Source organism: Pelobates fuscus, chromosome 6 (genome assembly GCF_036172605.1).
Source record: "Pelobates fuscus isolate aPelFus1 chromosome 6, aPelFus1.pri, whole genome shotgun sequence".
NCBI classification, from domain to species: Eukaryota; Metazoa; Chordata; class Amphibia; order Anura; family Pelobatidae; genus Pelobates; species Pelobates fuscus.
Genome location: NC_086322.1, coordinates 118,431,184 through 118,443,659, shown reverse-complemented (window position 1 = coordinate 118,443,659; position 12,476 = coordinate 118,431,184). Strand labels below are relative to the sequence as shown.

Below are 12,476 nucleotides of genomic sequence, written 5' to 3'. Positions count from 1 at the left end.
GAATCATATATGTGTAAAAAAAAACCACCCATAAAATAATATAATCAGCTTACATACTCTATTATGGGTTTTCACAACCTATACAGGCATTACAATGATTCGGGTGAGAAGTAAATATTCTCAAGCTTTAATCACTTTAAAAACATACAAATATAATATAGTCTAAGGCAAAGGAAATGTTTTTTTTACCATAAGAACAACAAGGATATGGAATTCTCTTGTCTGAAGAAGTGGTTTTATCAGAGTCCATACAGATGTTTAAATGGCAACTAGATGCATACTTGCAAAAACAAAATATTCAAGGATATAATTTTTCAATGTAGGGTAATAGCTTCTTGATCCAAGGATAAATCTGACTGCCATTCTGGAGTCAAGAGGTAATTGTTTCCTAGTTTGTTGCAAAATTGGAAGTGCTTCAATTATTTTTGCCTTCTTTTGAATCAACAGCAAAAAAAACTAATGTAAGGAAGGCTGAACTTGATGGACACATATCTCTTTTCAGCCTATGTAACCAACAAAGATAATATTGCACTCACAAAACACTAAGCCACTAAAAGTCACCAGAAAGGAACATAGATCGAATAGATCTCCAATATTAGGCTAGGTGTCCCCAGCGGTATGTCTAGTGGTCTTCTCTCCTCTCTTTTTTGGTTCCAGATCCCTTGCCTTGGAGGAAGATCCTTTCTCCTACAAACTGGAAGATGTCCAAGCTGGAATAAATCAGCCCACAAAAAGGCTCCACAGTCTTACCGGTTTCGTCCTTAGGAATTTGTCAAGGAAGAGCTGGTGTGTATTGTCAGTAGTTTCTGCTTGTAAACCAAATCAGCTCCCACATGTGCTTACTCTCAGATCATGTGTTCCTTCTGCTGAGATAAAGATCCCCACCAAAAAAAGATGGCAGCCAGGATTATATGCAGTGACTTAAAAAGCCACCTCTTACTCCAGACACCGAGAGTTCACTCCCAGTGTCCCACCTCATACTCCTCTCCCAGATGGTCCCCATTGGATAAATCTAATAATAACTGTCCAGACCGAGTTTTCAGCGAGCCCCAATTTGACTTTGGTTTAATATTAAACCTTTCAAAAGATTTCATATTTTTGATAAACTTTTAAATTATTTTGTATTTTGGTAAATGTTTTAATATTGTAGTATTTTGATATGTTTTTGTATTTTGATATGTTTTCATATATTGATATATTTTCGGTGTATAATATATTTTTGATATTGTAATATTTTGAAAATAATGTTTTAAAAGTTTTGCTAAAAATATTAAATGGAGACCTTGGCACTGTCAGTCATTAAACCTTTGTGGCCTCTATCCTTTTAACTACAATTTAGTGCATGCAATACCTGTCACAAGAGAAATATAACAATCGACTATGATTATAGCTGAATGATGGGCTGATTTTAATTAGTGGTGATTTCTGCACCAGACCCAATACTTTCAGGGGTTTCATGGTGTGTTTTTTTATTTTTATTATTATTATATATACCATTCATTAGTGGCATGAAAGTGGGGATCTGCATTATTTCATAGATGTTAAGGAAGCTGCATACAAGCTGTAAGACTGTTAGTGGCCATCTGTACCATCACAGACCAAGGTTCACTCCTAAAAAACAAGTAGGATATCGAAAAGGATATGATGACAGGAGGGGTTGAGGAACCCCAAAAAATATTTTTTTTCCATGAGCACCTTCAAATGCTTGGAGTGGTCTTGAAAACATATATACCGCTCAGATATCTGATTGGCAACAGCCTGTATTTCCATTTCTCTGTGCTTTAGAAGATGGGATTGTGTCACCAGAGTACACTTCTGTGTATAGGATTTGAGTCTGTTGGGAGTCTCATTTCCATGTGAGTTTAACCATTATCTATTACCTGGACAGTCCCACATTATATGGTTTTGCACTAGTAGCTTCCACTATTTTCCTATTCTTTCCAGCTATATATTCCTGATTAGGGTAGGTATTTTAAGATAAACACATTACATGTTGCACTCTTTAGGCTGGTGACAATACATCTTCCTTTTAGTTTTTTTTTTTTTTTAATGAAAATGTTTGTGTCTGGTTAGTGCAAATGCACAATGTGCTAGCACTGATAGTTTGCTTAAAAATCCGGTCATATGTCACTTGTACCTAGGTTAATGTGAACAAATCCCTCCTAGAATTGGAACAAAAATTGTGCTATGAGTTTGTTCCACCGTAATTTAAGTGGCTCTGTTTATGTGTCCCCATACATATTATATATTGTTTTTAAAGAGCATCAATGGCTTTCTTTTAATCTACAAAAAAAAAAAAAAAGTATGAACAAAATGCACACTTTTGCTTCTAATAATGTTTATACATCAAGTGCAACTAATAAAAAAAACCTCAAAACAGATGCACGTATCAGTCCTGGTTGTTAAACACAACAAAAAGTACGAATGAAATGCACACTTTTGCTTCTAATAATTTTTTATACATTAAGTGCAAATAGTAAAAAAAAAGCTCCAAATAGATCCACATATCAGTCCTGGTTGTTAAATTCTTCATATGTCTAGGGTATAAATTAGAGAGGTGAAGATGGGAAATAATTGGGTTTGGTTTTGGTCATTTCAAAATTTGCTAGTGGTCAATTTGTAACCAACCAAAATATGTTTGAACATTTTGGAAAATTGTTTTTTAGTAGAAAGCCCCCCTAATTTGGTACTTTTATGTGGGTCTTCCCTACTTAGGATACCAAATTAGACTGTTTAGTTGATAGCTCTACTAATTTAGTACCATTATGTGGGATTGTTCTACTGTCCATTTTTAAGTTCTGTAACTGATTCTTTCCTGTTGTAGTTTGTAAAAATATAGATATTTTTTTAAAGAGCTGTAACTACTCTTTTGTGTGTGCGTTTTATTACATACATATTGTAAACTAGCAAAAATTGTGTTTATGTTGCAAAATGGGTTGGTGTTTGTTGAATTTATTATAGTAATGTTATTGTGTTATCACATTATGAAACATGTCCAGTGCTCAGACTCTTGCACAGTGGACTGAACACACTCAGGAAAACAAAAAACTAAAATGGGATTCTTTTTCCAGTTAACAAAAACTTTTTTAACAACTGTATATTGGTAAACTAGTCTCACAATGACAAAAACAATTGTTACCAGTGCCCCTGGTAATACTAGCTAAGCTATATAGCTAGATAGAGAAGCAAGCCAAGCCTAAGTCTCACACTACAATCAATTACTCAAGCTAAGCAAAATGCTTTTTTATCCTCTGTAAATGAGCACACCACATTCCCCAAAATAATGATTTAACCAGTTAGAAAAACAAAACAAAAAACAGCACTTTTAAAAACTGTATATTGGTAACAGTCTAAAACTAGAAACAATAACAAAATGTCAATCTCATATCTGCCTGACCTATCATCTCGGATTGTTGTTGTACTCCTCTTGGCTCCTACAACCTACCACCATTCCTGCTTACTTCCTCATATCACCATATGTCTGCGACCTCAGGATTCAGACTCTCTAGAGTTTACATAAAAAGATGTGAAAAAAACCCAAAAAACTTTGAAACACCCAGGGAGCAAAAGCACTGTGAAAACATTTTGTTCATGTGAGGCATCAGATCCAAATGGTGATGCAGGCCCAAAGGCAACAGGAAGGTGAGAGAACATAAATGAGCGATACGTTGCAAAGGTGCTACGCAGAAGAGAATTTCATGTTGAACTAAGGTGCATGGGCTACAGTATCAGAAAGTGAGTGTCAGGCTACTTCTCACAAAAACCCTATTGTGTCAGCACTTTGGTTTTTGCTGCACTATAAAATTGGCTATGTACGGCGGAATGATGAACACTCCCTAAAACGAACATTGCTTCCAATAAGTACTCAATAGATTGACAAATGAGTTGTAACACATTTTTACCCATGTTTCATCTGATATTATATATTATTTTAATATGATTTAAGTCTTCCAAAACTTCTTGAGTTTTTACATTACTCCATTCATAGTAAAAAAAGGTTAGCGTAAATGTTGTGCATATTAAATATTTTTGTACATCGGCTCACCTTTTCATCTACAGTTGTCTCATCAGCGTAAGTGCACTCAGGTGGCATCTTTTTCATGCTCTCAAGTCTTCGGTGTAAAATATCATATTGCTCTTTGTTTCTCAACATTGCAGAATCTTTGCCTGATATTCTGACACAAAGAGAGAATTGATTTTAAAATACCTTACACTCAGTAACACGATTGGACTTCTTAGATACTTATTAGGAATTTATTAAAATGCAGATGAAATGCAGATGTAAAATAATGCTTACAGTATGAATGTCAGGTACAAATAAACTGGTAAATCAATCACAGCTCTGTAGATTACATGGACACTATAGTCACCAGAAGAGTTACAGGTTGATGTAGTGGTACTGGTGTTTACTGCCTGTCCCTGGAGACTGAACAAGGTAAATGCTGCCTTTTCAAAGAAAAGGCAGTGTTTACATTACTGCCTAGGAACACCCCTAGTGGCAGTAACTCAGACGGCCACTAAAGGTGCTTCCTAGTTAGGTAGTAGCTTACTCTACATTTAGTGCCTCCATGCTTTGCATGGAGGCACTGAACATTCCCCAAAGAGATGCATTGATTGACAGGCACAGTGCAGAGTTTTTCCACAAATGCACACTAGCCCTCCCAATACTTTCCTATGGGAAAGCATTATATTGGCTGAGATCATCAAGACTGATGACATCAGCAATGGAGGTGGAGCCAGCCTGGGCCAGCTGCAGCAAAACTGGCACAACATGGGAGAAAGGGTGAGTAAAATCCCCCTTTTTACTGAGATTTAAGAGGGATCGGGGACTAAGTAGTTAATAAAACACTACATGTTTGTATTCCTGACTATATAGTGATCTTTACGTAAAGAAGCTCAAAAGCTAAGGTATCATGACTAAGGATCTTTTAACAACCTACCTGGAAGACACTGATTTAATGTAGATATATGCATTGTCAAACCAAATGATACTATACTGAAATGAGAAAAATCTCATCCTTACTTTTAATACATTTATTTATTTATAAAATATTTTACCAGGGGCGGGGCCTGACAGCCAAGATGGCTGGACGTGTTTGTTAACAGCTCCTGCTCATCTGAACTTAATCCAAAAGCATCCAGCTCGAAACGACCAAAACTCAGAGAGGAGCAGATAGTGGACTGATGACACAGCGAGTGGGCATCCGTGGGTGCCCTTATTTAAGCCCCAACAATATGGAACTCCACCGTCCGAACATGCGGCCTAGCGGGAACGGCAGCCAGGTACCTGGGGGAGTCGGCCGATCCCCTGGTGCTGCACCGGCTGTGACCGATGGCAAGTCTGATGCCCTGCAACCCCCCCCCCTGGACCGGTGGGGGTTATCCCGGTCCCCCCATACTCACCCCAGAGACTCACCTGGCAAGCTGGCAATCCGCACGACACCCCAGACAGTGAGGCCCAAGATGGCGGAAGAGCTCTCCTCGTGGAGGCTGGACCTGCATGGGCCGAAGTCGGACCACCCGGACCCACCGAGCCACACGCAACAACGCATAGATAAAGCGTTTCAACGATTCTGGCGACGGCTGGAGGAGTTGTTAACGGTGCCACAGGCCCGTCCTCAAGGGAGTATACGCAAGGCCGCGACCCGCAAGGGCCCTGAGCCTTCTCGGAGCAACTCAGCTCCGCAACCCACCAAGAATCGCGCTCCTGACCGGACAAGTCAGAGTCCCACAGTGACCAAGAAAAAGCGCCTACACGGCAAGGAACTCACAACGCCCCACTTACCTGCACACCTGAGTGGGAGAAGAGGAGACAGGCACCAGTCCCAGAACTCTGAGATGACCCACACCAAGCGACCGAGATCAAGCCGACACCATCGGATACACGCAACATATGACCGCTCACCACACGAATCAAGAAGGGGAACCCAGACGGAAGACCACCACTCAGCACAGACCAGCCGGAGAGCAGACGGAGACACCAGAAACCATACCACCAAGCAGACCCCTGCAACCGGATTGCAGGCGCAGAGATCGGGAATTGGTTAGGTGAATATCCTAATCTGGCTGCCGGAGCCTAACACCTGCTCCAAGGCTTTGCTGGGACACTTGCTGACACTACATACATTGCGGACATGTATATCTGCAGAGGACTCTATTCACGGCAAGAGAGCAAAATGTACCTTGACTTTCTGTTGCATTTATTGTTTTATTTACTTTTCTTCTGCTCTATAAATGCAGCTACACTCTCCGTGCAAAACTTGCCCACTATGGCAAACTAACCACTATGCCCAATCTGCATATTATGTTTCCCCAATCATTAGGCTCATGCTTCACGAAACAGGGCCTGTACCCACCTGTGTAAAGCGTGCACACTCACTTAAGTTTTCTAACCCACAGAACTCCTCACAATAGCGATACTGACCCAGCTTACACCATAACGTAGATAACAGGTTTATTTTGTTGGGAGTCTCTGGTGTGGGGCACAGCATACGAATTTTCACATAATCTTACAAACCTGTCGACTACATTGTGACCCCCCACAATAGCAACGCCGACTCAGCTTGTGCCATAACGCAAATGGCGCTAACCAACCGATCTGTATAAGCTCATGCCTAACCACTTGCACCGTGCGATACTTGTTATACCTAGCTTGCATACTGAGAATCCTCCTATTAAGGTGGCATATTCGCTAGGGAGCTACTCACGTTTAATAACATCATACTCTACCTTTGTTTAGTCACGTTAATCATTATTAAGTTCTGCTTGTTACTAATATTTTGGAATGCTCAATTAATATAAAATGAGGCTGTTACTCACAGGAGATGTTAAAACTGTTGTCATATCCCTATTCTGTATGAGTAACGTACGTCTCCCCTTTTTCATTCTGTACCTTTTATAAAACTTGCCTCAATAAAACAAAGAATGACAAAAAAAAAAAAAAAAAATATTTTACCAGGAAGGATACATTGAGATTTCTCTAATTTACAAGTATGTCCTGGGTATATGACAAGATCCAAATACCTTGGGTCAGATAGTGTTTGAAATATTATTCCTGCTCTTGTGCAGGGAATGAAGTTTAGAAGACCACAGAGACTACCTGTAGACTTTCAAACACTGTCCCATCAAAGGTGCATGTATATGGCTGAAGGTAGGGATGATTTGTTTCTAATATTTAAAAAAAAATCGACTTTCTTTCAGAACTTGAGAGAAACATTATTATATTTAAAAATATCTTTAAGATGACAGTTGTCCTTTAAATAAACATTTCAAGCACCAGAAACTCTACAATGTGTTTATGGGGCCATGTGCACACTAGTACCAGACCATAGTAAGTAGTAAAACTGTCTAAGCATGTTTTGACAACTTTCTTGGGTCTTTTGGGAGCTTGCACCACATCCAGTCTTCGTCTGCTGACCAGATATCAATGCCGACTATAGCCTGACCGATGCAGAACTGCTCTTAGCCTGACGGCCAGTAGTGGTTATGGTGCCAAGAATGTTTCTTTAAGATGCATTGCCAAATACAAAATAGCCCCTCAAGCTGTATGTGTTTAGCTACCTACCATTTCAGTAATAAAATATAGGCTGGAGGCCTTTTCTTATCACCCTTCTGCCAGTGACTGCTGTTTTTTTATATAAGCATACAGCCCCATCTCTGGCTGGCTGGCTGGCATTTATTCTTCTCTCAGTCCCTTTTAAACCTCACTAATGTTTTTGGCAACTCAACTTTTTCTTGTTATAAGCCCTTTGCTAGCGGGATCAATATTAATTTCCTTATGCTTCTTTAGCCTGCACCATCACTTTTCCTCATTTGGATTCTCATTATATATTCTTATGATCTTTGCATTTTCAATTGCTATCTATTTTCCCAACCCCTACTTGTTTCTATGCCCCATGACTATTGGTCAGTAGCATAACTACCACCAGGGAAATGAGCTGCACTGGCCTTGGGCCCTTGGTTACCAGGTTACCGGCAGGAGGGGAGAAATGACACACATGGAGGAGTGGGGGGATGAGACAAATGGAGGGGCTGTGGGGGAGGCAAGGAGATGCATGAAAGGGCTAGAGGTGGAATGAGACACATGAGAGGGAAGGGCGATTTTTACACACCGGGGCACAGTGATTTCTAGTTACACTTCTGCTATTGCTGCATTTATTAACAAAAAAATGTATTTTGTGTTCATACGCAATTGCATATCATTTATGGTTTGCTGTGTAATTTTATATGCGTGTACCTTTTGTACAATCAATGTTTTTGGCTTTACGGTTTTGTTTACGGTTTTGTTCATGTAAATTCTCCTCTCCTCAGTAACACTTTAAAAAAGGGGTATAAAAGCTTGCAAAAAAATGCAAAATAATGTAGCCGAATTAACTACTTTAAATGATGTCTCAAGTAACACTCTTATATAATGTTATTCTTTCCTGCATGAAATAGCGTAAAACTAAAAATCACATTTTAATGTGCACAGAGAAAGTCTCTTTTACCTTGCTTTTCCCTGATCTTCGTTCACGTCAGACTTTCCATCCCTGTATGAAAAGAGAATGCAGTTATATATTTATAGAAAACAGTCACTCAAAGTACAATTACATCATCTTAAACATTTAATCGGTGTGCTCACACAGACATATTCACTAAAGTGTGAAGTGCCAGCAATTCAAAGATAATCTAAAGTGAAATTCAAATAATTTTTATTTTTTTAGCTTTTACATTAATATAAAATTCTCTTTGAATTTGGAACAATTCACACTTTACTAAATAACCCTGTAAGTCTACATTGAAATTATTCTCTATTCCTATGTACTGTTCTTTTTTCAATGTACCTTCTCTCAAAATACATATTCTTCAGGTGGTTGGGGCCTGACAGCTAAGCGAGCCAGACAGACAAGTATAGAGGTCCTGAGTAATCATTAGCTTTTTATTGTTTATCTTGCTATAAATTTACAAATCTCGCAGGCACCACTGCTCTAATAGCCTGGGGAGCACCCTGCAAATTTTTTAAAGAATTTCACTGAAAACACAGGATGGAACCATCGCTCTGGTTGCCTGAGGTCTGTGGAAGTATTCGGAGTGGAGAAGGTGACCGTTCCCCCACTCTGGCTTTGATCCCATCTCTCATATGGGCCCTGCTTCCTCCATTTTGTACAGGTGTGGGGTTATCCCAGTCCACACTGGAGGGATTACCTTACCTAATGTAAAAATTGCTACCACCCAGAGACTGACTATAAGCCAGTGCCAAACAGTTTTGTTGTTATTATGTATGTCTTGGTTTTATACAACACAATATTCCAAAATGTTGAAATAATAGTACTGTTAGTTCATATTAACAATAAAGTTAGAGTAGATGTCTGCAATGAACACATTGGTTCGTAAATCCTCAAAGACCACATGTTCTGCAAGATCTATTGTTCACTGGGAAGACAAAGAAGAGTTTAAACTAATGAAACCTCAGAAAATGCAATATAGAAGTCAAAACAAACGATAGTCACAAAAGGTTTTGTGTCGCTAAGGGCAGTCTTTAATGAAAGGCAAACGGGGCAGCTTCCCGGGCCCAGTTACTTCTGGTTGGCCCGAAGCAGCTGCCCCGTGGGCCCCATTGCCTTCAACCATTTCTCCCCTTCATAGGCCCACCAGTGCAGCCGAGGACCGACACACTAAGGAGGACCACCGGTTTGCCCATGCACTAAAAAAGCCACAGGGTGGGCTTCTGTCAGCAGGGGCAGGGTCGTGTGCTGTGGCACTTTAAGAGCACGACCGCGCCCTCTTACTTTTCGGCAGCATGGGAGGAAGTGATGACTGTGAGTCATTTCCTCCCACAAAGAGAGGAGCAGTGCAGGAGACAGGAGGCAGAGAGGAGGAGAGAGAGCCAGACTCCGAGAGAGCCAGACTCCAACTCCAAACAGCTTCAGCCAGCAGTTTAGACACCGGGAAAGCCACCCTCCAAGGTAGGAAGGTAGAGGGAGAGTTTAAAAGTGTAAATGCTGTGTGTGTGTGTGCTTGCTTGCGTGCGTGCGTGTGTCTGTCAGTATGCGTGCGTATATGTGTGTCTGTGAATGTCTCAGTATATGTCTGTATGTCAGTATGTCTGCCAGTGTGTGTGTGTGTCAGTATGTCTGTCAGTATGTGTGTTTGTGCCAGTATGTCTGCCTGTGTGTGTGTGTCAGTATGTCTTTCAGTGTGTGTGTGAGTGTCTATCAGTGTGTGTGTGTCAGTATGTCTGTCATTGTGGTGTGTTTCTGTCAGTGTGCGTCAGTATGTCTGTCAGTGTGTGTGTGTTTCTGTCAGTGTTCGTCAGTATGTTTGTCAGTGTCTGTCAGTGTGTGTGTCTGTGAATGTATGTCAATATGTCTGTCAGTATGTCTCAGTATATGTGTTTGTGTCAGTATATCTGTCGGGATATGTGTGTGTCAGTATGTCTGTCAGTGTATGTGTGTTTGTGTGCCAGTATGTCTGTCAATGTGTTTGTGTGTGTGTGTCTGTATCAGTATGCCTGCATGTGTGAGTATGTCAGTGTGTGTGTCAGTGAATGTGTCAGCATGTCTGTCAGTGTGTGTCAGTATGTCTGTGTATGTGTCAGTACGTCTGTCAGTGTATGTGTCTGTGTAAGTATGTCTGTCAGCATATGTCTGTGTGTGTCAGTATGCCTGCCACTATATGTGTCTGTGTATCTGTCTGTGTATCTATATGTTGTCATTGTGTGTGTATCTGTGTATCTGCAAGTGTGTCAGTGTGTGTATATATGTGTCTGTGTACCTACATGTGTGTCAGTGTTTGTAACTGTGGGTCTGTATGTGTGTCAGTGTGTGTATTTGTATGTTGTCATTGTGTGTTTCAGTGTATCTGTATGTTGTCAGTATGTGCATCTGTATGTTGTCAGTTTGTGCATTAGTATGTTACCAGTATGTGTATCTGTGAGTGTGTATATCTGTGTGCCATGGAGGAAGGCCGTGCTGCAGTCCCTGGTGGTCTGTAGTTCCTGGGGTAGAGTTCACTCTTGCGAGATCTGAGCGTTGCCGTGGTAACCGCGGCAACGCTCCGACTTCGCGAGAGGAACCCAGCGGAGTTGCAGGGTACAGCTCCACCTGGTCCTCCTCTCCCTTCCTCCCCAGCCAGCGGCAGCATGTCAGTGCCTGTGGCCCGGTGGCAGAGATCTTTGATCTACCCACCGGCCCACGAAGGCACACAGCAGGGCTGATGCTTGGATAGCACAGGCCGGCCGGGGAGATCCTGTGATCTCCCCTGCCGGCCTTGGCCCCTGGAAGTAGTGGACTTAATTTTTTGTGTTTGTATTTGCTTCTGAATACATTTTTTTAATTATGCTCCAACAACACTGTGTAATGTACTATGGTTCTACTAACACACCTTTAAACAATGTATAACATTCAAACTGTCATTTTAACTTTTAATATAATCTTCACTTTCTTTGGTGTAAGCTACATTCCCAAAAAACAAAACTGCTTCTTTAACGTGTTTTAGTTTATAACATAACTTACTTAATAGTCTTTAGTAACTTTTTCGTCTGTGCTTCAAGTTTCTGGATTTCTTTCTCATCTTTTTCACTCTTCAGTTCTTCATATTTACTTTCAGAATACTTTTGCAAAGTTTTTGCCAGATTTTCCACTAGATCAAGACTAAAGCTAAAACAAAAAGTACAATGATACGATATTAATATATATATTGTAACCATTTTAAAGGAAGAAATTATAGTCTGTGGTAGATGATTAATTGGTGAAAATGGGTGTTACCATTTGTAATAAGGCTATCACATGTCCAGGCGTATTATAGCATTGGGGTTTCAGCACAGGAGAGATGAGGCTCCTTCACCCCTCCATTCTAATGCTTTGCTAAGTGTGTAAGAGAGCATTGGCATATCCCCTGTCACACACAGTACCATGCCAGAACGACATTTAAGAGAATTGAGGAACCCAATCTTTACTGTGCTAGAACCACACTTATACTTTATATTGTCAGGACATTTCACCATATATTTTTTTAACCAATGAACTGTAGTCAAAGGAAAGCAAAGAGTTAAAGCACAAAATCTGGACTGAGACTTGTAAAACTCTGTTAACCAGAAAACAGTGTTAATCATATGCTGATTGTTAGGCCAAATGGATACAATTGACCAAGGAGACAATTGAATAAGTCATAAACAACCAACTGTGTACACTCAAATTGGAGAAATAACTCATAGATTGGTAGGACCATTGCATTCCAAGGAAACACTGATGCTAAATAGAAACTGATATCAATTACAGTTTGTGAAACGATTGGACTTTGAAACAAGGAGACAAACTGTATGTCTCAAGGTAAAACCCCAACATGCAGAGCTTAGGATAGCAAAGGACGAAACAAGGAAATAACGTATTACCAGGCTGTAGAATGGCCGGACTTAATCTTAGACAGAGGTAAAAGTGTAGTCATGATACTAGCCGAGGTCAGGGAAACAAAGAGACAGCGAAAATGAGAACAAGCTA

General features: G+C 40.3%; 1 protein-coding gene across 2 annotated transcripts in view; it reads right to left on the bottom strand.

Annotated features, from left to right (window-relative positions):
• The window catches only part of LOC134614422 (probable ATP-dependent RNA helicase DDX60), a 118,941-nt gene that overhangs the window by 37,924 nt on the left and 68,541 nt on the right, over positions 1 to 12,476 (bottom strand). The window contains exons 26-28 of one of the 2 annotated variants that reach the window (XM_063458190.1): positions 11,493 to 11,636; positions 8,485 to 8,528; positions 4,046 to 4,173 (exon numbers count right to left, since the gene is read on the bottom strand). In XM_063458190.1, the coding sequence (XP_063314260.1) occupies positions 4,046 to 4,173; positions 8,485 to 8,528; positions 11,493 to 11,636 (316 nt within the window). Of the gene's footprint in view, positions 1 to 4,045; positions 4,176 to 8,484; positions 8,529 to 11,492; positions 11,637 to 12,476 lie in introns of both variants that reach the window. The other variant, XM_063458189.1, reaches the window with a different exon arrangement.